Here is a 26241-nt window from a genome sequence, read left to right on the forward strand (position 1 = left end):
TGTTCGCTACGTTCATTTGTTTTTTAAAGTATTGTCCGTGTTGATAATCAATATTCAACTAAATTCAAATCTGATCTGCATCCATTCAACACTATCTATAAAAGCGAAACATTCACATACAAATAAAATTCTCTAAACAATATCCTTCCTATCTACAAAGTTTTTCGCACGACGCGACGCTTCCTACGAAGCACCAAATTGATCCGTGATGTGGCTCACGCTCTCGTGATCAAGGTTCGATTCCTGTACAAATTGCGTACACGTTTCTTGTGTTCCCATCAGATCCTTACACTAAGTTGTACCCGTGGATCTGTTCCTGTGTCGGAAAACAAAATGAAAATTTTTGAGATTGTTTTACTAAATTGTTATGTGTCTTTCACCAGGGATATATTAAATAAACTTCAAAATTCATCAAGTTAATATATAGTTATAAATTTTTATATTACATGTAGTGTACTTAAATTAATCATTGTAAATAATATAAAAAAACTAATTAGTATAAGTGTAGGTAGACCGTAGATCAAAAAGTTTGGCCTAAGGGATTCATCTTTACACCCAGATAAGGTCAAAGTATTAAGATGAAGTATCAACCACACACATCTATGAAATCTTAATAGCATCACTTATCGTATATGCGTGACAATAAAATCCGTTAAAAATAATTACTAAATAATAAATGTCCAAACCATTAGAAAGGGTTATTCGGAATTATCGCGTTAAATGATGTAACTTAAATGATACTAAATTATAGTCTAAGTATAGGCTAAGTTCATGTATGCATAGGTCAAGCTAGTCACGATATAACTCTGTAATGGACAAAGCATTGGACTTTTTAACATGCCACGTGTTATTATGTAAGCAATTGTTTAAAACGATTTCTTTAAATGTTCGTATGTTAACATCTTTTATGAAAGGAGAGGAGGAATTAGAACATGCGTTTCTACGCTACCTAATTTTATTTTACAACGCGGTATTCTGTGTACTTTACGTACCTTTTGGTATAACTAAATAGTTAAAACATCAGATTGAAAATAAATCATTTTAAATATATTTACCAGGTCTAAACTTCACGAAGAAAGTTATGGAATTATACATATTGCGTGCAAATAACATAGTTGATTAAATGTTATTTTAATTATAATCTATTCATTAAATAAGTCGATTAAGCATGACCGTATCTGTTTATTACAGAAGATATTCTAACCAGAGAGAATAAACAAACTTATAAACAATATTAGAATTATTTCACATTACATCACCAAAATAAACAAATATAAAAAACAATAGAAAGCATACAAGCCACACTGAATAATTACAACAACTAAAATCGTGATCCAAGCAAACAGTCACATACATCAAATTCATAATTCGTGTAGTAAAGAAAAGTGAAAACACCTTATACTTTCGCTGTACCACTTTTGGACATTTGAATAGAAAGCTCATCCCAAATTGCGCACATTACTGGTACATCCAGTTTTGGTTGCGTAACTGAATTTTCAAACATTATGCATATAGTCCAATGTCAGTGTACACCTGTCTTGTGTTTTGTTTACCTTGTAAGTTGAGTACTGATTTAATTATCGATTTATTACTGTCAGTGTTTGTGGTAGGTACCTATTTAATTTGTAGATAAATGCTTGTTTCTATAATAGTTTCATGTATTGCTCGTCGTAAAATGACCAAAAACGACACAGGTATTATGTTAACTATCGTTATGTATATTGTGTTACTAAAAAAAAATATTATTTTAGCTTTGTACAATTTCAAAAATATTAAAGAAAATATTAGAAAAGATCGATAATTGTATTTGAAGAAATGATTGATTGTATCTATGATTATAGGTATCTATTTATCTGTTCTTTAAAAAAAAATCAACACACAAAATATGTTACCTACCTCTTATTAACACATATGTATAACTCATACGATTATTATCAATAAAAATCAAGAGATGACTAATAAGTATATATTAGCAGACAAACTCATGATTACGTGATAATAGTCATCGGCTAATTTTAAACACACACATGAACTTGAAATAGTAAAACGATTGGTCATTGTTTTAAATAAATTTATAATAAACTAATTTCAATGTTTGGAGAAGTTTCATGTTTGTGTGAGTTTACAATAGATTCCTATGCACGTTTATTTACGTAACTTTTACATACAAATGATACGTAAATACAGTATGAATTTCAAGCTTTGATTAAAAATATTTTATTTATTGATACTATTATATATGTATAAATAACTTTAGTATTGGAAAAATATACAGTCATTTAATAAATATGTCTATGTTAAGAACTATTGTTTCAAAATTCAGCTGCTGCGGAAAATAATCAACAAGAAAGTTATTTATATTTTCAAGTAACTAGTGAATTTGAACATATTCGAAAAACTTTTTGCATTCAAAAATAAACGCTATTAGACCAGTATTTAAAGTTCGTCTTTTTGTTCCAGAGCTGGCCGTCGACGGCGAAATCCGCTCGCGTTATACCCTGAGGACGATGCCCACGATCTGAGTGACCTTGGGATCGGCACCTCCAGCACTAAGAGCAGCCTCAGTGAGGACTGTGATACGCACAGCTTAGCTGTAAGTATAACAATGTTGCATAATTATATTATGTTTAGAATAGTATACTTACTATGAAAGAAATACGCTACACACAAATCAATGTAACGAGTAATCATAAAGTACTAAGAATATATTTAAACTTCTCTATTATATGTAGGCTATGTAGGCTATTGATGTCAAGTTGAACGAAATTGTGATTTAATTAAACTTTTCTGTTTTCAGAGTGACGGAATGGACCTTGATAAGAACCATTCGGATATGGACAATATGTCTAATTATGACAGCAACCGAAAAATGGGTTCAAGTGCCAACGAATACGATACTTGCACGACCACGACCATAAGCTCCCCCGAGCCAGAAGAGTACACTTACGAAGGTGCAATAGAAGGATACAAGTCCAGAATCATTTCAACCACTAACAGCAACATTGTCAAAACTGTCGTTAATAACAGCATGGAAAAGTCGCCTGACAAATCAAACGGTGACATACATAAAATAAGAACATCTGTTAGTAACAAAATAGAAGAGAAACTGTCTTCCTTCCAACAGGAGAGAGCGAATGATTTAAAGAATAATAATCCAAAGAAAGACTTGCCTAAAGTAGACATACATAAACGAAGAGAACAATTCGAACGCGAGAATTCGCAAGAATTACAAATAAATAAAACAAAATTACCTGATATTGCCAATAAAAAATCGATCAAAGAAAGACTGTATAGCTTAGAAAAATTCACTGAAGAAAGTCACATGCAAAAGTCTGCAAGCGATCTTACAAAATTGCCGACAGAAGTAAAGCCATTAAAAGAACGCTTATCTTGTTTGGAAAAAGTTAAAACAACTGAGCCTGAGAAGGTTAAACGACTTTCCAATGGAGATCTGAGTAACACGAAATCTTTAAAAGAACGTCTTTCCAGTCTCAAATCACAAAACGCAGAAGAAGAAGTGAAAGTAACAAAAACTGAAGTCAAAGAGGTTTCCATGAGTCTTAAAGAACGCCTCTCTTGTCTCGATGCAGCAAAGAACAAAGAAATACCCAGAATATCTGTCGAAGAAGAAATAAACAACACTTTGAACGCAGCCAATGTTCCCGAAGACAACATTAAAAATAAGGTCTCGGATAGTTCACTTAAAACCAATCTGTCTGGCTTAGAAAGTCAAATGCAAAGCTTTTGTCGTTCGCTAGACAGCTTAGATAGAAACGATCAAGCATCCCCGAGTTCATTTGAAAGGGTGCAGAGTTTGGAAGATTTCGATTGTGCTGAGATGCAGAACAATACTATTCCAAGTGACATTGAAACAGAAGACAGCGGCATACACACAGCCCGCGACTCTTGTGCGCCCGCAGATGACATCGCCGATCTCACTCAAGTAGCTTCTCCCATCGGAGAACCTATGGTTGAAGTTTCCGAATACGAATCCTCAAATGAAGACGGTCTAACATTAGAACCGAAAGTCGAGGAGCCCGCGGAAAATACTACAGAATTTGAGTGTAACAAAGATCTGTTTATCGACGAAATTTGCGATCAAGACAACAAGACTGAGGATACAGATAGCGCGAGCAACTATACACAAGCGCTGTCACATCCCGAGGAGCTGAGCGTAACTGAGGACGTGACTGAAATACAAGTAGACAAGGAAGATGAAGACACGTTAAAAAGCTTAGATAATCAAGATTCCAGTGTAAGTCTCAATGAGCCGGTCTCAAACGCGTCGGACGGCGACGCGGTGGTGTTTGAGGGCAAAATGACTATTCAGCTAAACTTGAATGAACTATGCAACAACTTAAACTCTGGTGCTGGGACCAACTCTAGCGAGTCTAACGCAAACGACACTAACAGCAACAATTCTACTAACAAAAGCATGCCAATGGTAACTGTCTCTAATATTACAACTACTAACATTTCGCCAAAGAATTCCATTAAAACATTAAGGTCACTTATCGAACAAAATTCACATACTAACAAGGCCATTAATGTAGCTTCATGTGAGAGCAACGTAGGTAACGCTCAAAGTCATTTCCCTTGTAATAATGTACCTCTGTCTAATGATAATCGTAATATCCCCAGTAACGCAGCTAGTGACGACGCGGTAAGTACTTCGCAGGATTATAATCCGTTCTGGCAGAAACGAACTAAAAGATGCATCGAGCCTAATAGAAGAAAAACTATTTTATTAATTAATAACAAAATAACATCTGTCAAATCAAGTCAAGTAACGAATAATAGCAGTAAAGGAACAAACTAACTTGTCATTTATTCTAGTGCCTGATACACTTTCTCATATATTGCGAAAGCAAGCTAGGTGATAATTTTGTATTAGGTTAAAGTTCTAGATTTTAATGCAAACAATCTATTCCAAAAAAATCCGTCTTCCAATCCTTTTGGTGAACGATTTTTTTATACAACTGTTTTTTCCTTAAGTCATATTTACTAAATGATCATATTTTCGTACTAAACATCATGTGCTAAAACGAATAACAATCCTAGCACTCGACAATACATACAAAAATACATTAAAATCACAATTCATTAGCAAGTAGTAATAAAACAGGGTTAAATTAGTGCCCATTAGAAAGTCAATTGTATGATTTATTTTTTCATGTAGCCCCTTTACGATTAGTATTTTAGATAATTCTGTTCGTGATAATATCTGTAAATTCATTATCGAAAATATATGTTATATGTTATGTATGAGTTTTATTTATGTATTTTATATCCTCATCAATGTAATATGCATTTATATATTGTATCGAGGTGTACCGTATATAATAGGCCAGTCTTCACGATACTTCAGAAATCAGTGCATTAGTTGGGTGTATGATAAAACAACGTTATCTAAACCATTCATATCTCGTGTAAACAGGCCCCTATCTAGTGATTATGTTAGTCACGTGTAGCCGCTCTCGGAATAGGCTTGTTTCAATTTGTTAGGATTATTCATCGGCTTTGGTGATGGGCTCAGCGAGGTAAGAATACGTAGTGTTCGCTTCATAACTAACACGCATCTTCGCCGCATTTTGTGCTAAATTTTGTGTTCATTCCGTTGCGTTCGCATGTTTTATTTCTTCTTATATTATGTTTTCTCCTTTAAATGAAATGTGCTTTGTTTTATTTTGTAGTGTTTCTTCGCTGTCTGTTTCTGAATCATTTTCTTTACCACCCTTTCCAACTTCAGGTCATTGACGCTTTAGAACTGGCGTTCAAAGAGCTCGATTCGGAAGAAAGTGTAGAAATTACGATGAACGACGATGGCAAATTGGATGAGAGTAAAACGGAGGCAGCTGAAGATGACTTCGATTTTAATAACAAAGTGCCTGTGACGCCTTTGTATGAGAACATTGATATATTTGGGCAGAATAACGTAGTAGATGCAGGAGCATTTCCGTTAGATTTGCCGGCGAATGTTCTGGAACCTCCCAAAGAAAAGCCACCGCCGCCACCCGCTGAAGACAGCCCTGAAGATGAATTGCTAGGGAATGTAAGTAGAATTATATCTATAATTGGTTAGACAATTTCGATACTTATCATATCAGACACGTTTGATTATACAAGTGATTAAATAATATCAATAAATTAATTAAATGTTAACTACTTATTTGTGAACATATCTAATAATCATAAAGGATCCTGAACATTGTGTGTATCTACTTTACCATTAATCCATCAGTCCTCGGAATCACAGACACAATAGAAAATCTATTGTGTCGCGCCCCGATCGGGCCTTACGGTGGTCAATGGGTTAATTATGAATTATTGAAAGACATCCCTTTATAACTTTAAGAGCTTTTTATAGCACATCCAGATAAACCAAACATTTAATAGATAATAGATAAACATTCAGATATTTAATTCACCACTTTCAGGGTAACTTCAAGCACACGAACTCGGCGCGCCGCATCAAAAAAGAAATACGCAACAAGCGGACAAGTTTCCTTGGCATCGAGGGACAGGACGACAGCTATCTAGATGTCGACTTAACACTAGCTCCACGACCTGACATTACCTCCTTTTTACAAGAGGAAACTAAGATCGAAAAACTGCTGTATAAGAAAACATTGTCCCATGATATGGACGCTAAGTTGAGAGATAGCAGGGATTCTGGTGTTGATATAGATAGAGGGCCGTCTGCTGAAGCCTGGTATAAGGGATCTTCTCCAGAAACTTCCGCTCCTCATAGCAGACAGAATAGTGAGGTGAGTACCTTATGTATAAGGATATAGAGTCGATTATTGCATGGCTATAGTAAGTGACGAGTCTATGAGTGTGACTAATTGATAAGAGGATTTTGCTAGGAATTTAGACGACCTTGAATATATTACCAATTGTGGTAATGAAAAACTAATTTGTTTCGATATGTCATATTTTAATAGTGTCCCAAATTATCTGTGTAGTATTGAACTGAGTCATTTGGTATATATATTTGTAGTTATTATTAAAATATACCTTTCGAGTTAATCTCAGGAATTACTGGTCCGATTTGAAAAATTCTTTCGGTGTTAGATAGCCCATTTATCGAGGAAGGCTTTATCATCACGCTAAGACCAACAGGAGTTAAAGTAGTCGGCACGTAAGTTGACCACTTTTTAACGTAGTGGGGAAAGCTTGCGCATATAAAAATGTACTAAAACTTGATGTGAAAACTTCCACCACCACGCTACTTTTTGGCCAAGAAGTTTGCCGGGCGCTATACTATATAGGTCATTAAATTTTTGAAGTGAAAACTTCTTTAGCGGCGTTGGGTATAAAATCTTAAACTCACGTCAAGACACGTGACCTGATCGAAAAAGCGTGTCCCTTCGTCCAGCATACTCACCACAACTCACCATGGAATCCTGATATTTCATGAATGTCAAAAAACTGTTCTGAAATAGTACTAAATAGTGCCCAAAGGAAAAAAATAGTGCTCTTGTACTTGCGAAGTTATAGCCATAGTTCGATGAGTATGCTGGACGAAGGTTTCGCCCAGCATACTCACCTCCGTCCGGAGAATCTGTATACGCTTCAAACATAATTCATACTTCAAAAAATAGTTCCCAAATAGTGCCAAACGGTGCCCAAAAAGAAAAAACAGTGCTCGAATAACTTCGGAGTTACAGGCTTCGTTCAGTGAGTATGCTGGGCGTAGGTTCTACGCCCAGCATACTCACCTCAGTGCGCGAATATCGAACGAGCTATAGGAACAATTTACGTCTCAAAAAATTGTGCTTGAAATAGTGCCCAATATCAGTCCAATTTTTGCTTGACTTTTGACCTAGAAAACCATTAAATTTGATTGTAAACTTCTACATACATTACATTGAGTACAGTCGAATACAATATTATTAACTTTCTTTCTAACAATTTTTGTCTTGTGTAAATTATTTGTTTTGTTATATTGTCTATGTAAGGGAGTATTTACTTTAGAATCGCAATATTATTAATTACACATTATTTTAATAATACTTTATAATAATATGATTAAACCTTCGCGCGTCGCATCACGCATGGGACCCCGGTAGCTAGGAACAATGATTTTATATATTTGTCTAGATCACGGCGCTTGAAGGATTAAGATATCAAATGAAGTAAATCATGCATGAAAAATAAAGTTGCTGTTATTAATGCTTACATTACAACTGACAAAATTATTCAAAATAATCATTTTCCGGATCAAGGACGGTACCACAACGTTTACGGAATTGACCTGTATTCCTCATGTGATAAAGTTCAATATAGTGTGGCAGTAATGGATGCACGTACGGTCAATAGGTATGGGGCTTACGACGCGCGGCGCCCGCGACGCTGAACATTTTTTTATATGTATATTATATACAATATTAAAACTACAATTTTTTCTATTTACATTGATTATATTATGAATGTTAACAAAAGCTGTGAACTAGTTAACTAGAATTCTGATTACTTTGGCCCTTTAAATAGTAATAAATAACGTAAGTAATTAAAAATGTTTTTTATTGCTAAACCTTTCATTGATGAAACTATTGGAAAGAGTTTTAAAAATTTGTATAACTATGTCACAGTACTAGTTTTGACTGGTTATAAGTTTTGCCTGCAACATATATACAAAAAGAAACTGTATAATTTTCTTTTTACAATTTTTCAAGATATTAATTTTATTGGCTGCAAATGACTGTTTTTATTCAGACAAACACACAATGCAATGAAGTAATAGACTTCATTTACGCTTAAAGTTTCATTCATTTATTATTATTTATAAAATATATAATAATGCATTTAATCGAAAGTTTTTGACATGTGAGAAAATACCATAATTATTTCCAATAACATGAAGTCTACAATTAGAAAGTTAAATATTTTTGTCCAAAAACATATTATGTCGACGACTGTACCCCATTTTACGTTAGTATGTAGAAGTTTACATTAAAATTTAATGGTTTTCTAAGTCAAAAGTCAAGCAAAAATTGGACTGATATTGGGCACTATTTCAAGTACAATTTTTTGAGACGTAAATTATACCTATAGCTCGTTCGATATTCGCGCGCTGAGGTGAGTATGCTGGGCGTAGGTTCTACGCCCAGCATACTCACTGAACGAAGCCTATAACTCCGAAGTTATTCGAGCACTGTTTTTTCTTTTTGGGCACCGTTTGGCACTATTTGGGAACTATTTTTTGAAGTATGAATTATGTTTGAAGCGTATACAGATTCTCCGGACGGAGGTGAGTATGCTGGGCGAAACCTTCGTCCAGCATACTCATCGAACTATGGCTATAACTTCGCAAGTACAAGAGCACTATTTTTTTCCTTTGGGCACTATTTAGCACTATTTCAGAACAGTTTTTTGACATTCATGAAATATCAGGATTCCATGGTGAGTTGTGGTGAGTATGCTGGACGAAGGGACACGAAAAAGCTTAAGACGGATGAATATCAAACATGCTCAACGTTAATAATCAAGTTTTCACTTCTGCCGGCACTCCCGGAGTGCAACCCGTCTTTTTTTTTTTAATTATATCTGCATCTAATAGCTTACATAAATATTTTCAGCCATACACCCAAATAACTGTTACATCAGACGAAGAAGAATCGACAAGAAATAAGGAACAAACATTCGCAAAAGATCTATCGAACAAGCTCAGTGATTTGCCAAATGTAGATCCAAAAATAGATCATTTGGACAAAAAATTACAACAACAACAGGTAAGCGAGGAGTAGGAAATAAAAGATTATACTATCAAAATAAATAATACCAAATATGTATGTAGATTTTGTAGTTCGATAGATTAGTTGTAATGCCCCTGGTCTTTGCTAGTTTGATAGTGCTATCTTTTCCTATCTTCGATATTTCATTTCGTGAAGTATTATGAAGATAATTCTAATGAATCTTGCATTTGTTGATAATTGATAGATTTAATGGAATGTTAAAGATTGCTTATAATTATGTTATTGTTTTAATATTATTTAAAGAAAAAAGATTGTAACGTTTAGTTAGAACTGTATAAAATTATATTTTGATAACGGTTATATCAGGTTTTGTAATTTGATTATCTAATTCGATGGTTACGGGACCGCTTTTTGCAAACGAACCGTCATTTTTTGTAAAAGCGACCGATTATTTACGCCTGTCGAAGTTTTTTTCTGAAATACTTGAATAATCAGTCACTTTTTATATAACGGATCATCCGTAAATTTTGTCATAAATATATATTTTTTCTCTCTTCTGTTGTGTTGTCATTTAAAATTGACTAATTATGTTAGTAATTTATGAATGATCCTCAATTGGTTATGGTTTGTATAAATATTCTAATTTATTGTATAGTAAAAATGTAAAATAACGCTGCTATAACTCTAGCACTGCTTATAATGCTTGTATAATAAATTAATCTAGAATATTTTCTGAAAAAAATATATAAGTAATAGAAAAAAATATCGTAATAAGTATTTAGTTCTGTTTAAGTTTATTGTATCGCACCGTATCTTTCCTAATAAATTATATTTATTTAATGTATATTCTGCCTTTTATTTGCACTAAGTAGTTGCACCCATTTGTTCATAATGCACTTGCACTTTATATTAAGTTAATTATCATCAAATCTGTAACAAATATTTAATTTTAAACAGTTTGATTTAATAATTTTAATTAAATTTTTGTGTTAATTTCTGTTATTTTAATATTTTTCGCTATCATATTCATTTTTAAAATCATATAATACTGATGTAGTGGTTTTCGTCCGCCATTTTATGTGTGTAAATAACATTAAACAAGATGGCCGCTATGGTGTACATTTACAGACCGCTCGCATTAACGACGATTGGCCAGACGGGCACTTTGACGATGCTCACACAAAGGTGATTGATGTTTTTCACTAAAAATCTATTCTTAAATACATAATTTTCGGTTTACACACAACATATTCCAATTGTACATACTTATTTATTACTTATTAGTTTTTAGAAGTATCGTGGTTGATTAGATACTCGTGCTATTTCCTCGTTCCATGAGTGTAAACTGAAAACTATGCCATTCGTTTCTAAATCAAATAAACGAGCTTTGCACTAACCTATTCGTTCTACTAACTAACACACGACAAACGCACTCAACTAATACCACACTTAAAAATAGGAAGTACTGCGTTTCGAAAGAGAGCTCCTGCAGCTCGAACAGGAAGAACTAAGGAGACAAAAGGAGAATTTATTGCGTGACCAACACAGAATAATCCAGAAATCGATCCAAGACATTTCAGTAGCGAGTACACCAGAAAAAGTTCACAGATCGAAAGGAATTCAGAATTACAGGCATTCAATGCCTAATTTACTGCTGGCAGAACATAGTCCTTTACACAAGCCTCCACAACCGTTGTTGGAAAAGCCAATTATAGACGAAAGCTTAAAGCGTAAGCCGTTTGTGTCTGAAGAACATATAGAGAGTCACTTTGGTGTTGAGGAAAGTAGGAAAGTGCTGTATGATGATAAGAAGTATGAGAGACGACATGTTCCAAACGTGAGACCAACTCAGCCTGTGCTGCCGCCGAAACCGAAAAGCCGGGAGTCGATAGAGCGGGAAATTACTATGAGGTAATAACTTTTAAATAAATATATGAATGTTATGCATGCTATTAATAGGCAATGCTTTATACTTGCATTGTAAGAAATTTAAACTGCGAAAATTGTTTACACTCAGTTTATGATTGAGACATCATAATAGTTACTGGGTAAAAAAATAGAATGAAATTAATCATTTTACATGTAAATTTTTGCTCTATGATGGACGTCTTTTTACGTTGTCAATTAAAAGGATGGATTCTTATCCATCCTTTGTTCTTGAGTATAATCAAGAGTATAATCAACCTTCGTTGCAAATATAAGAGTGAGATTACAGTTCTCAGAATTCTTGGGCACTTAACAATATTGTTACTTTTATGACAGTGACTATTTCATGAATTAGCCAATTATGTTCATGACATCTTTTACTATGTTTGTTTGCGCTTATCTTCGAAACTTCTTAATCGATTTTAATAAAATTTTGGTCTGTCATTTTTATTTGAACATTCCGTTGGATCTTGATTAAAATATATGAAGATGCGAATTTTCCTGGTTTACCTAACTATTATATATCTTTAAAAAAATCCCGTAATTTCCAGGAGCAGCAGAACACCGTCCGCCGTGGAGTATGCCAATATCGATAGAAACGGAGTCCAGTTGAGACAGAAGACAATGAACAATGCTAATGGACAATATCATCCGATGACCAGGCATACTTTACAGGTAAAATTTATCTATTGACTGCAAATAAAGAAGAAATTGGATTAAAAAATAACTACTTAATAGCAAAGTGGTAATGTGTGTTTTTTAAGTTTAGTACATTTGATACTTTTCTATAAGTTTAGCGGCTTCCAGAATGTTTTTTTAATTAAACTACATAATATTCTCTTTATATCTGTTAGGAAATTCGAACATTTGGGTAGAAATCGTTAAAGGTATCACAAGATCTAAACATTTACATTACATTACATAAACTTACATACTTCCAAATGTTAATAATTTTGTATTTGTTTATAAAAAAAACTAAATAATTAATTTATTAACACCAATTTCCAGGCACTAAGCGCAGCTCCAACACCAAAACTGATGTCAAACAGCGAGTGGCTACAGACACGCAACCCGCCGCGACAGAAACCAGCTAATTATAACTATAACCAGCATTGGCTTGTTCAGGTTTGTCTCTTGGTATAATAAAGTTTTTGTATTAAGATAGAGATCAGTATCACTTCTATATCGAGTTTAGTTGCCGATTATTTTCGGTAAGAATGAGAATCTAAATCGGTGGTATTATATGTATATTACAGTAGTTCTTGAAAGGCTATGGAGTTTTTTTTTTTATGTTATCATTTATTGCTTATGATGGGAATACACACATCACCCCTCAAGGGGTTATTTCGTAAAGGGAAATTATAATATTTGACCTTGGAATTCTTCCAACACTTCTGGGTATATCTGGTCTAATTTCTATAATTGGGTTATTTTGCGAGATTAAGTCGTTATTTTCCTCATATTTTTAACTAAATATGTGTACCAAATTTTCCAGGAAGCAGAACATCGCAGGATCGAGGAGCAAAAGAACAAGATGCGCGCGCGACACTCGTACCACGAGCCGGCTTTGCCCGCCTCGCCCGTACATGCTCCTTTTAGTAACAGGTATATTTCTTATATTTAGTTTTATGGCATTCAACTGGTTTTCTTTATAAATGAGAAATCTTTAAAGAATAGAAAAAATAAGGCAGGATTCAAAGTCGCTTCATTTTGCCATTTAAAAATTTCTAGTTTTCTGTGAGCCATGACAAATAAAAAATTATAAATATTGAACTTCATGACGTGATCCTTAATTCTTAAAAGGTAAAATTGAATGACAACTTTAAATAAAATAAAACACGTTTATATTCGAGGAGTTCATAACAATTGTAAATATAAAGTTTCAGTCGTAAAACTACCAAAATAATAATTTATATAGCAGTCGTAATAAATACTTACAAAATGATCGAATAATGATTAACTTAACTACATTTAACATTGCAGCCCGCACCCTGTACAAGAACGACGCGTTCGTCCCGAACCCCGCGATAGAAGTGACTCGCGGGAGGAAAAGTTACTTAGCGTGAGTGGACGGAGGAAGTGTTCACACTGTGGGGAGGAATTAGGTAAGTTATTGTAGTTTAACATAAACCTATTTCTTATCTTAATATATATAAATCTCGTGTCACAATGTTTGTCCTCAATGGACTCCTAAACCACTTAACCGATTATAATAAAATTCGCACACCATGTGCAGTTCGATCCAACTTGAGAGATAGGATAGTTTAAACCATGTGGGTACCACGAAGCCGGGGCGGACCGCTAGTTATTTAATATATAATACATGTGAAGTTTGTATCTTTGTTACTCCTTCATTCCTAAACTGCTGAACAGATTTTCTTGGAATTAGAGGGTAACTTGAATTAACATTAGTTATTAATCCCGAAAATCCCACGGGAACGGGAACTATAAAGCGCGTCACACACGGTGAAGATACTATAATATTTTATCTTAAGATACTGTTATATTTTATATTACAGTATCTTAACGCTTCCGGTATCAGCGTTCGGACCATCATTTTTCTTTTTGTCATTGCGTACCACCCACCCCTGTAGAACCGCCATCCTGTTACAAATGACGCGAAATTTTGTGGGTCATTTGTAACAGGATGGCGGTTCTACAGGAGTCTTAGTACGCAATGACAAAAAGAAAAATGATGGTCCGAACGCTGATACCGGATGCGTTAAGATACTGTAATATAAAATATAACAGTATCTTAAGATAAAATCTTCACCGTGTGTGACGCGCTTAAAAGAGAAGTTTTCCTTTGAATACGCGGGCGAAGCTGCGGGTGAAAAGCTATTAATAATATAGATCACATAATATAGACATGTACAATTAATGAATTATCACATTTACAATTATTATACATAGTTGTTAGAACAGTCATAAAGGTACAAACCAGTTAGTCAAGTGAACTACAGTAAATCCCGTACTAAAACTAGTTTTAATTATTTTAGTATTATTCCATAATAAATTGTTATAATATTTGACGCGGTTGGCGCAGTGGTAAAGTAACTGCCTACTGAGCCGACGGTCCCGGGTTCGATCCCCGGTCAAGGCAAATATTTGTGTGATGAACTCAATTATTTGTTCTTGGGTCTGGGTGTTATTATCTATATATATGTATTTATTAAATATTATATTTATCGTCGCCTAGTACCCACAACACAAGCCTTAATTGAGCTTACTGTGGGACTAGGTCGATTTGTGTAATAATGTCCTATAATATTTATTTATTTATATTCCAGGTCGCGGCGCAGCCATGATAATCGAATCCCTGTCCCTCTGCTATCACGTGTGGTGTTTCACTTGTGCTGTTTGTGGGGGGGCTTTGGGGGATGGAAGGGCGGGGGCTGATGTACGAGTGAGGGATAGACGGTTACATTGCCAGCATTGCTATTGTACTGCTGATGGAGATCAGTGCTCCAGGGTTTAGAGCTCTAGGAACAGGAGGGATAAGGTTCTTATTTCCCTAGCCAAAATATTAGATAGTACTAATGGAGGCAGTGATAGTGATCCGGGATTTAGAGCTCTAAAGTGAAGAGATAGGGTGCACTTTGTTGTGGCCTTGAATAATGATGCGACGTGCACCTAACTTTAGAATGTCGATACTTAAATGTTGTAAAGTTTAGAGCGCTAGGAAATGTAGATAAGGTGCAGATTGGCCTGGCAAAATACATGATCCGAATTTGAAGCTCTAATATGAAGAGATAGAGTGAAACTAGTGATCCAGGATTTAGAGCTCTAATGCCAAGAAAGAAAGTGTAATTTGGACTAGCAAATAAAGCAAAACGGTGATATGAGATCCTCGAATTAGAGCTCTAACGCGACGGAATAAAGTGCACTTTTGATTGAACGAGAGTTTATAAGTGTCTCATTATAAATTGGACTGATCTAGTGACGGACTTAAAAGTGCATAAATATATTTGCACCAGTATGTGCTACGAATCATAAAAAGGCCTAAAATTTAAATAAAAATGATCTTAACATATATTAAGACAGTTTACGTAAATGTTTGTATGTTGATTTACTGTTGTATTCAATTAATTTGTCCTGCTATGTGACGGTAATTATGTTTTAGGCAAAATATCTGTTTTGTTATTTGAACTTTGCTGATAGTAAACTGATTTCGAAATTGTAACCATGATTAAAAAAATTGTATTAATATAGAATTGTTATCAAACTAATATATTATATTTTCTAATATAGGCTCAATAGAAACCACTTAATTCTTTACAGTTAGTACTTTACATTCAATCATGATTGTCGCCATTAAAACTACTCTTGAAAACCATACACAGAATACATATTTTCATCCATGTTTTTATGTAAATAACTTCTCATTATATTTAGATTGTATTGTATTCCACTGCACGTGCTCTGTGCGCAAGTAACGCCGCGAAACAGAGCTATATCAATCACAAAACGTCTCTGAGCTCAGCCAGCCTGAGTTCATATTTGCACGCTTTTGTTTACCCTTCGTTTTTTTGCTTTCAGCGCCATCTATCGGTGAAACTTATATAACTTGTACATAAGTTTCATCGATACAACAATTTTTATTCTACCCTTTTAAAACAATCTTTTTAAGCTAATTTTTTTTTGTAATCACGTATATTTGAGTGGTAAATATCAGTTTTGTTATATCGAAATACTTAGTTTCTTTTCGTACCTTTAGTTAGATGGCTGAACTATTATTGATTTTACGCCATCCATATGCCCATTATTGATTAATAAAATAATATATTCACATCTATCTATATATATTTTGTGCCATGCCATAATATGTCTTCATTTAACCCTGATAACAATAAGAACATATATTTTTTTAATTCGTTTTAGATAATATATTTTTAACTCGGGGGAGTTTGTATAATGTTGTAAATAGAGTTATTTATGTCACATTGTGTTAATGATTAGCTTTAATAGTTAGTATTTTAGTATAAAATAAAGGAACATTTATCCAAAAATGTGTATTGTTTGTTTTTATGTAATATATTAATTAATATTAGATTATTTTGTATTTTTGCATCACTCTAACATCATGATACGGTTTTCGACTAAATGTGACTTATTTCTGTGGTATTGCACTTTTCTTGTAATTATTATTATGTACATTGTCTAAGAGTAAGAAACCTGTATATCAATAAATGTTTCAAATTAATACACGCTCTTTTATTTAATACCCAAAAAAACCCAAATACATTAGGATATCTCATAAGGAATCGAACCCGCATAATATAACTTGCAACAAAAACCAGACTATACCCTACCACGTAGGAACTTAAATATTATCTGAACCATTCTGTATCAATTTCAGTTTTATCATTGTTTTTATTACATCACATTTAAATAAATCTATTAGACTATAATGCAGATGCAGATATCAGCATTAAGTACATTACAATTTTATCGTAGCTCTGAACATGCTTATTTAAATATGTTCATTAATAAGTAAAGAAATCGTATTAGATAGTAGAACCTATGACAATCTTCATTATGTTTTGATCACGCTAAAATAAGTTAACTGATCAAATTTTAATGAAAATTTTAATAGGACAGTTATGGATACGCGTACCTAGTTCATAATCTGCACCTACAAGTTATACTCAAACATTTATTTGTTCAAATTAGACTTCTATCATTTACCACACACATTAAGTTACACTTTGATTTAGCACGAGGAAAAGCAAGGACATTCATTGAAATTTTCAGATAATTTTTAATTATTTTCATGACTCGGTAAATGACCATTTTGTGATAAATGTAAGTATGACATACGTACGAAAACGTAACAATGCTGATATTTTTCTCATCTTAATTCTAATTAATAAATCTTTATTGAAATAATGGCATATACTTTGGGACCGAAAGGAACAAAAACACAGAACAGATTTAATAAGTAGTAGTTTATTGGAAAAGTAAATAAATAAATAAAAAGTTCATTTATTTGCCTTCATAACTTAAAACTATTATACCCCAGCCACACTATGCTACTCGTCCTGCTACTCGTGCTGCTCCTCGTCCTGCTCATCGCGCTGCCGCTCGCCTCGATATTGCCGTCTGGCCACACACTGCTCTACTCGCGCGATTAATCGCGACGCTCTTCACTAGGGATGGGTCGTCGACGTATTTTTCATCAACGAGACTAGATAGTTAAATGTCGTTCATCAACTAATTAAAATCTTCGACTAGTCCATGTGTAAAATAAATAACTATTATTAAATAAATTCTTAAAACAATAAATTCTAATCTCAATAAAACAATTAAGTAATAAATATTTATGCTTTCTTACAAAAATTATACTCCCTAAAAAAAGTATTACTAAAAAACTTATTATCGTTTGTTTTTATAGTTTAAATTCAAAACATTGGTCTTGTAAACCAAAAATATTTTTTTTAAAAAACTTCAAAGAAAAGAATTTATTCTTATCAATAAGACTGTTTAGCCGTTGAATTCAACTAGTGCATTGGTGAGCGATGGACTAGTCGAATCGTTGAGTGTACATATAGACGGTTAATTTAACTAGTCCGTTGATTCCATGACGCCCATCCCTAATTCGCACTCGTATTGCCGGTCCTTTGACTCGCGCGCAAAAGCCGACAGCAGTGAGCAGGACGATGAGCACGACGAGTGGCATGACGAGTAACGTGGCCACACTACGTCCCTGCCTACTTCCCTCGTCACTTCCCATACCACTCGTCGAGTCGTGTGGCTGGGGCATTACAAAGGAACTAAATATGTAAACGTAATAAAAATGCACACAATCTTTAAAACCATTTGTAATAACGAATATCATACATACATGATACAAAGCACTCGTATCAAAAGTGAAAATTCTTTGGTATGATTCAAAGATACCAAAATGGTCGCCTTACCCTACGACGTGACGGTATTGCCATGACGCTACCTTGAAATTGTCTCTCAGCTCCTAAAGAAGTTTCACTTCAAAAGATGCAAATAAATTATCATAACAGAAAAAATAACTTAGTCATTTACAAACACGTGGCCAATGTAAATCCATTAATAGTGCATATTCCGAGATAAACAAGGAAAGGGAAGCAAGCAATTGTAATGATCAGACTCCTTAATCGCTGTAAGGATATCTCTAAGGCGAATAATTACGGATTCTTCTAGAATAGATTCACACCATTTTTAAAAATGCCATGGTTAAGGTTATTTTAACCCATGTTTTAACTGATGAATAGTTTTAGCATCATTGCTCATCGCCATAAATTAAAATACATATAATTGGCAGTATTGGTCCTTCTAAATTTTGCCACAATTTTCATATAAATACCCCACTCACTACTGAATTCTTTAATGTTTGCCATCATCTATCATCAGTATTATAATCCTGAAGAGAAATGTGTTTTTGGTTGATGGTTCAACATTCTAATGTTAGGCACTAGGTACTGTTTCGACAAAAAAGATTGGTTAACAATACTTCATTCACTTGTATAACATCGGGCTATGAGCATAAATGTTGCAAAAATAATATTTTTGAAACGAAGATGCGTTAAGTGTGAGTACGTTTTTTCCACATTTTAATGATTAGACGCAAAACGCCAACATACAGATTTATGTGTTTTTCTATTACAAAATAATTTAAGAATTGCTAGTGAGAATGCAAGAAATAAATATTAGTTTTTTTTACCTACTTAACGGCTGATCGATTTAGCTGATTTTGAGTTTTGAAATGTTTGTTATTTTAGTCCAGGGAAGGTTTATACGGTAAAAAAGATAAGCAACAGGTGAAACTTAATAAAACTACCATTGTGAACATTGTAATATAATATGTAGGTACAATAGGTAATATTTTTATATGGGATAAAAAATGAAAGAAATAAATTCAGTGAACACTTCTTTATTCGTGTAAATTTTTACAAATATTTATGATTTTTTTACAGTAATTGTTCTAAAATCTGAATTAGTAAAACTTTAACGTAGTTAACTAGTATTAAATTTAATGGATTTGACAAATTCTAAAATCTCTTTCATGCTTCATTTATTGTGATGTGTCTGCGTCCTTTTTCGCGTACCTAGGTTTTTTTCTTTTCCCCCGTAAATCTAAGATACGTGTGTATTCTGGAAAAATAAAAAAAATAGTTGATATAATTTTTTTTAAATAAAAAAAAAAACAGATATAGAAAAAGAATGAAGGAAGCTAAGGTTTCAGTAGATATACAAATTTTAAGTAAATAATATTATATAACAGACATTGGCATGAGAAAAAGCGTTGTATTTTTTCGATCGGAGCTGATGTTGTTATATCACCATTTTTTTTTTAATTTTCTTATCTAGTAATAAAAACAGAAAATATATTCGGTAATGTGATGCCATCATTTTATTTATGACAAGGCTTTGTATAGAGCAATCAGGGATGATTTTTTAAAATGTGTCCATTAGTTCCTGAGATTAGCCCATTCAAACAAACAAACTCCTCAGATATATAACATTATTTAGATTGTCGTTTGATCCCAAATTCTTTGAAATATTTATTTTAATGTTTTTTTTTGTGTAACTAGGCACTTTTGGTACTTAGGTAGCAAATAAATTTTTAGTTTTTACACCTCTTTGCTTCAAGGATTTCCTGGCAGGACAATATCATGGTTATGTTTATTATGGCTAGGTCATTTAGAGTTATATATAATAAAATCAGCATGATCATTGGCTTACATCAACTTATTAGAGCAAGCAAAATCCAGTAAAAAATACAATAAAATGACGTATTTTCGATGCAATATCTCACAAATAACAGGAAACCGGCGCATTGGTCACACTAACAATGATAATATTGGAACTTGTTCAATTCACATGAATTCAATGTTATATTGTCAAGCGTAACGACCGATGGGCAAGGCAATGGGAACTGAAATGTTCATGTCATTATATTATGCAATCATTAAAAAATGGCTTATTATGAATTTAATATAAAACTAGATATTTTCTACAGCCTCGCCCGTGTATTCTTAGGATATTAAAAACATTGCGCCATCTATCGGAGTTTATAAATACACGATGAATCTTCAGAGGGGAATGAGATATTTTACGTCAGTAAAAATTTTTACCGACGTAAAATATCTATATATCAGGCTAATTAGCCTGTATCACTTTCTACCTTCTTAATTATCGTTAGACATAAAAATCATACCAAAAATTGTTCCATTGCGACCTAAAGGAAAGACGAACATACACACTTTTGCTCGCGTCTTCGTCCGTGGGTCAAAGGAAATTCATAAGGGAATTTTTAACTGTGGTAAAAAGGAGCCTGTCATTCTTCATGTTCCTTTTCCACGGGAAAATCACTGAAGATAATTTTGATAAAATTTATAATAATAATAATTTATTCATTTCAGACACAGAGATCCATATAAAATACATTTTATGTTAGTCAAATAAATTAATTTAAAAAATTATGTCATGTTGTTATAATGTACCAGAATAACAAATAAGCTACATAGAGATAGGTAGGTACTTTGCTTTTGCCAGGGGTTCGACCGTGGATGAGAGAGTTGGGTTCGATTCCCGATGGTGAAAAAAAAGTAGGAATTATTTGGCTAGACTCTGAAGACCGATCATTTACTCAAGTTCGGAAAGAAAATAGATCAATGAAAGTAATACATATGTAGCGCATTTAAACCATAGGTTATATTAGCTTCAACTGTATGTTTGTAAGTTTATATTATAAATCTTTGTATGTAAACTATTCCAGTAATTTTGAACCACTTTAAACGGACTCATTTCATTCAATTAACTTTATACATATGAAAGATGTAAAATGTATCGTGTTAAAACTTAAAACGTGTTTTGTAGTTTTATTATACCATGTTTTTATTTATATCAAACTGAATGTTGAGTTTTTTATATGATAAATTGGTAATATGATTGGACCTTCTGCGGCCTGTCCTGGTAATGCAAGAAAATTATGTTGTCACCGTTGCGATCAGCGTGTTGTGTGGAAGATAATGGTGCAGCCTGCGATGAAGATCCTCGTTGTTCGGCTCCTGTAGCACTTCCCTCACTTCATAGTATCGATTTATTTAATAAATACAAAAAAATCCCTAGGAGTTTGCATACAAGTATTATGATACTATATAGATAAAAAAAATATTTAGAATTTTTTGTCTTTTTGTTCGTTGTCCAACTTTAACGCAAAAATTACTGGATGAATTTTGAAAAAAACTTTTTGCTGTTTTTGTATTTTAAATAATCGGCTATAATTTAATTTGAATCTAATCGAGTTGAATTGGAAGTTAAACATATGGGCCTAAATTTTTAACATTACATAAAATACTGTGCAAAGTTAGTTGATTTAACAAACAGTACTTAGTAGTAGTTCAGAATTAGGAAAAAAATCAAGTGCACAAGGAAAGTATATTTATAAAAAACTTGTTGTCCTATTAATAATTAATAATTATTATGCCTAAAGGGTTTTCCAAACCGATTTCATATTCAATATGCCTTTGAATAGACGTAAACAATTACAATAAGACAGGAAGGGTGAATAAGACGATCTCTCTGTAAACACTAAACATAAGCAAAAAGTATGAGCATACGTCGAGACCATTGTTGATCCATTTGATTCCTTGTAAGGGTGCTTATACACACGTTTTAGTTTTTTTTTTGGTGATGCGATGTGCAGAGTGTTGTGAGACATAAATAATGAATATGCCAATGCAATTATATACATATAAGTAAAGCGCTTTTATGCTATGTTCTTGGCCACATAACACACACAAGTATTCCCCATCAAACTCTTTAGCGAATCCTTTTGTACCTACCTAGTTTCTTGGTGTTTGTTATCTAAGTATGTAGTCATTAATTCTATTTATTACGCTAAATCTTACGTAGCACAAGTTTGAATGTTTCGATGGATGTATCAATATTTGATATCCAATAATTACAGAACGGATTTTAATGAAAAATGACATTTATGTAATCTGTGTATCAGAATAATACGTATTCATTTCATTTCATTTCATTCATTTCATTCATTTCAATAATACGTAAGTTATACAAATACAAGTTTAACCATATAATATATAAAAAAGTGTATTTAAAAATAGATAAAAATGTACATGTAAACGCAGCTTAACAATGAAGGTGCGCGCGATTCATCCGATCGCCAATTGCCAGACAATGAGCGTGCAGCAGCCAGTCCCGCGCAGACCGCCCGCATGCCCACAACGCGCAACCTCCTGCCGAAGCGGTGGTTTCGCTCTCGCCGCTCCCCAAACCCAGAAGAGCCCGATGTCGCTCACCGATCGCTCCCCCGCGACATGGACCGGCGTCCGCGAGCCGCCAGAGTTCTCGCCTCACCCCCTCGCGCCCAAAACTCACCCCTCGATGAAGAATCCCTCGAAAGAGCCTACCCTTCCATGGGACACCTGGAGTATGTCCTCGCTGGATCGTCCCCGCCCGCAGAGAGTGCCCCAAATATGTACGACAGCTTCGAAGAGCCGCCCTTGGATCTAACTGCGCACATCTGCGGGGACTCGATACGTCAGAGCGCCTATGAACAGATGCGCGCCGTCGGCGGACGGCTCAGATTGCTCGATGAACTAGAATCAGGAGCGATTACAACCGAACCCGCTCTCAATTTGTTCACATCAGCGTCAGAAGCGGAGAGAAATGTCTGTCTATTTTGGGCGTCGTTCCTCAAATTGGACCAATTATTACCGTTATTGGTCGAAGCGGGAGCGGACCCGTTGCATTACGATGCACTGGGCCTGTCTCCCCTGCACGCCGCGGCGTTTAGCGGGTCGACCGATTGCGCAAATTATCTCCTATCATGTGGAGTGGATCCTAATTATATGCCGAGATGCTTTGTGCCGCTACATTGTGCAGCATTCGGAAATTCAGTGCAAGTGGCTAATTTACTAATCAGTACAGGTGCGTCAGTCCACGCGGTCGTGAAGTATGTCAACTGCGAAGGCGGCCTGCTGCATTGTGCCGTAAGAGCGAATTCGGTGGATTGCTTGAAATTGTTTATATCTCATGGCGTTGACGTAAACCAGATTGAACCGGGTGGAACTAATGCAATACACTTAGCGGCTGATTTGGGCATGATTCAATGTCTCATGATATTGCTAGATACACCTGAAGCCGATGCAAATGTTAGAACTCGGGTTGGAGATAGGGAATCAACAGCGTTACACCTAGCAGCTGACGGTGGCTTCGCAGAATGTTTGGATTTACTTCTCACGAAAGGAGCAGACGCTAGCCTAAAAAATCACAGAGGATTCACAGCCTTACATCTCGCGGCGAGGTCTGCTAGTTTAGAATGCGTCGAATCACTGCTAAGGAAAGGTAACGCAGATCCCAACGCGATGGATTTTGACAAGAGGACTCCTTTACATGCAGCTATCGGCAAATCAGACAGCGCATGCGACATAATTGAAACTTTGATCAGTTGGGGAGCCAATGTAAACCAGAAAGATGAATACGGCTTTACGCCCTTGCACTTAGCTGCACTTGACGGGTTATCTGCGTGTGTGGAGACATTAATCTATCACGGCGCTGACGTAACGACGCGATCTAAAAAGGGCAACTCCGCACTTAATGTGATCGCTCGAAAGACGCCCGCGTCACTTGCGATGATAACAAGGAAGTTGGACTGCGCTATCACATTACACCACTCACAGACGAGTAATCGTGAAGTCGAACTTGAACTCGATTTCCGCAGCATTCTGCAACATTGTTACCCGAGAGAAATAAGCTATTTGAACACTTTTGTCGACGAGGGCCAAAAGGAAGTACTTTTACATCCTCTTTGCTCCGCTTTCCTGTATATTAAATGGGAGAAAATAAGGAAGTATTACGTTGCACGTCTATTTTTGAGTTTTATATTTGTTCTTTGTCTCACGCTTTATGTTTTGACTGCACTTGCACACAACTGCTATAACGGTAGTAAGGATATGGAAGAAACGATTCAAGAACAAGAGCTGTGTCAAAAACAATCAATACTCGGAGATTTGTTAAGGAAAAACCCGTTTGTGATAGAAATGCAATGGTGGGTGTTAGCTGGGATAACAATATTCGAAATTTTCAGAAAAGTTTACGGTATAGCGGGATATTCCACAGTTAAACAGTATCTAATGCAATCTGAAAATATGATAGAGTGGTTTGTCATTGTAAGCGTTTTCTTGATATCATACATTTATACGAACATCACTTATACGTGGCAAAATCATGTCGGAGCTTTTGCTGTACTCGCCGGATGGACTAATCTAATGATGATGATCGGACAGCTACCTGTCTTTGGGACATACGTGGCTATGTATCAAAAAGTACAGAAAGAGTTCGCAAAACTGTTAATGGCCTATTCATGCATTCTCATTGGATTCACAATAAGTTTCTGCGTAATATTTCCAGATTCGTCATCGTTCGCCAATCCATTCATGGGCTTTATAACAGTACTGACAATGATGATCGGGGAGCTTAATTTAGATTTATTGCTGAACGAACCAGATGGAAATGACCCACCGGTTCTACTAGAATTTTCTGCACAAATAACCTACGTGTTGTTCTTGATGTTTGTCACTGTCGTACTAATGAATCTTCTAGTTGGTATCGCGGTACATGACATTCAGGGATTACGAAAAACGGCTGGCCTATCCAAACTGGTTCGACAAACAAAACTAATCTCATACATGGAGTTGGCTTTATTCAATGGCTATTTACCTAAATGTCTCTTAAAAATACTCCATTCTTCAGCCCTCGTTTCACCACAAGCCTATCGAGTTGTATTGAGCGTGAAGCCATTAAATCCGAGCGAAAAACGCCTCCCTAGAGACATAATGATGGCAGCTTACGACATCGCCAAAATGAGAAAGCAATACGGACACACAATATCTTCTAATGGGTCCACAACCGGCGCGTACTCGTGTTTCAAGAAGTACGAAAACAACAATGACTCTAGCTATCGAGAGTACGGTTACTCATCTGGTTTAGGAAGTCTGCAAGCGAGGCTCGACGAAACTTCGGAGAATGTCCGCCAACTAACACAGGAAGTGAGAGAGTTGAAAAAACTTATAAGCGCTCAGCAGCTCGTGATACAGCAAGCGTTGGCCGGCGCGATGGATACCCGTTGATGATATAATAGGCCATTTATTTTCAATGCCAACGGTATAAGTCAATAAACTATAGCGAGCATTGTCGATCGTTTATAAGTCTATTGTGAACCGTTGTGAACTTAATCTGGGAGGTGATATTTGGTATTGTACATAGGAAAAATAGTGATGGAGGATTGATCCTAAGTAATGTTTTGGTAGATTATTATTGTGATATAGTGTATGGTGTAATAAAATTATTTTTAAAATGATTATAGTGTTTGTTTCATTTAATATCCTTTATTAAGTCAACAAGTGATTCTTGATAAAGGTCAGAATATAATTACTTATAGTCCTATTAATTGAAATGGCGTGGCAAAAATAATTTGTCTAGTATAGAAATACAAAAATACATAAGTATTTATTATGCTGAGAGTACCTATTGAGTATCACATAAAAATTTGCAATAATTATTCTTATAATTATTTCTTTTTAAATATGAGTCAACCAACTCAGGCGTCCGC

At 34.6% G+C, this 26241-nt stretch overlaps 2 protein-coding genes across 8 annotated transcripts in view; both read left to right on the forward strand.

Annotated features, from left to right (window-relative positions):
- Positions 1-16827, forward strand: part of smash (smallish) — a 149002-nt gene extending 132175 nt beyond the window's left edge. For 5 of the 7 annotated variants that reach the window (XM_089708041.1, XM_089708043.1, XM_089708040.1 and 2 more), the window contains 12 exons: positions 2461-2593; positions 2798-4444; positions 5750-6052; positions 6438-6767; positions 9582-9734; positions 10827-10883; positions 11158-11609; positions 12176-12299; positions 12633-12749; positions 13120-13229; positions 13608-13729; positions 14915-16827. In XM_089708041.1, the coding sequence (XP_089564167.1) occupies positions 2461-2593; positions 2798-4444; positions 5750-6052; positions 6438-6767; positions 9582-9734; positions 10827-10883; positions 11158-11609; positions 12176-12299; positions 12633-12749; positions 13120-13229; positions 13608-13729; positions 14915-15102 (3736 nt within the window). In that variant the 3' untranslated portion in view covers positions 15103-16827. The remainder of the gene's footprint in view (positions 1-2460; positions 2594-2797; positions 4445-5749; positions 6053-6437; positions 6768-9581; positions 9735-10826; positions 10884-11157; positions 11610-12175; positions 12300-12632; positions 12750-13119; positions 13230-13607; positions 13730-14914) is intronic. The other 2 variants (XM_089708045.1, XM_089708044.1) reach the window with 2 other exon arrangements.
- A 6016-nt stretch (positions 16828-22843) lies between these two features.
- wtrw (ankyrin repeat domain 61 water witch) lies at positions 22844-25959 on the forward strand. The gene has a single exon (XM_089707976.1). It carries the CDS (start codon positions 22844-22846, stop codon positions 25757-25759), a length of 2916 nt encoding a protein of 971 aa, XP_089564102.1. The 3' UTR covers positions 25760-25959.
- Positions 25960-26241: the final 282 nt, after the last annotated feature.

Source organism: Colias philodice, chromosome 20, assembly GCF_061535455.1.
Source record: "Colias philodice isolate Cphi_HAF_F1 chromosome 20, ilColPhil1 Martin Lab GWU primary, whole genome shotgun sequence".
NCBI lineage: Eukaryota > Metazoa > Arthropoda > Insecta > Lepidoptera > Pieridae > Colias > Colias philodice.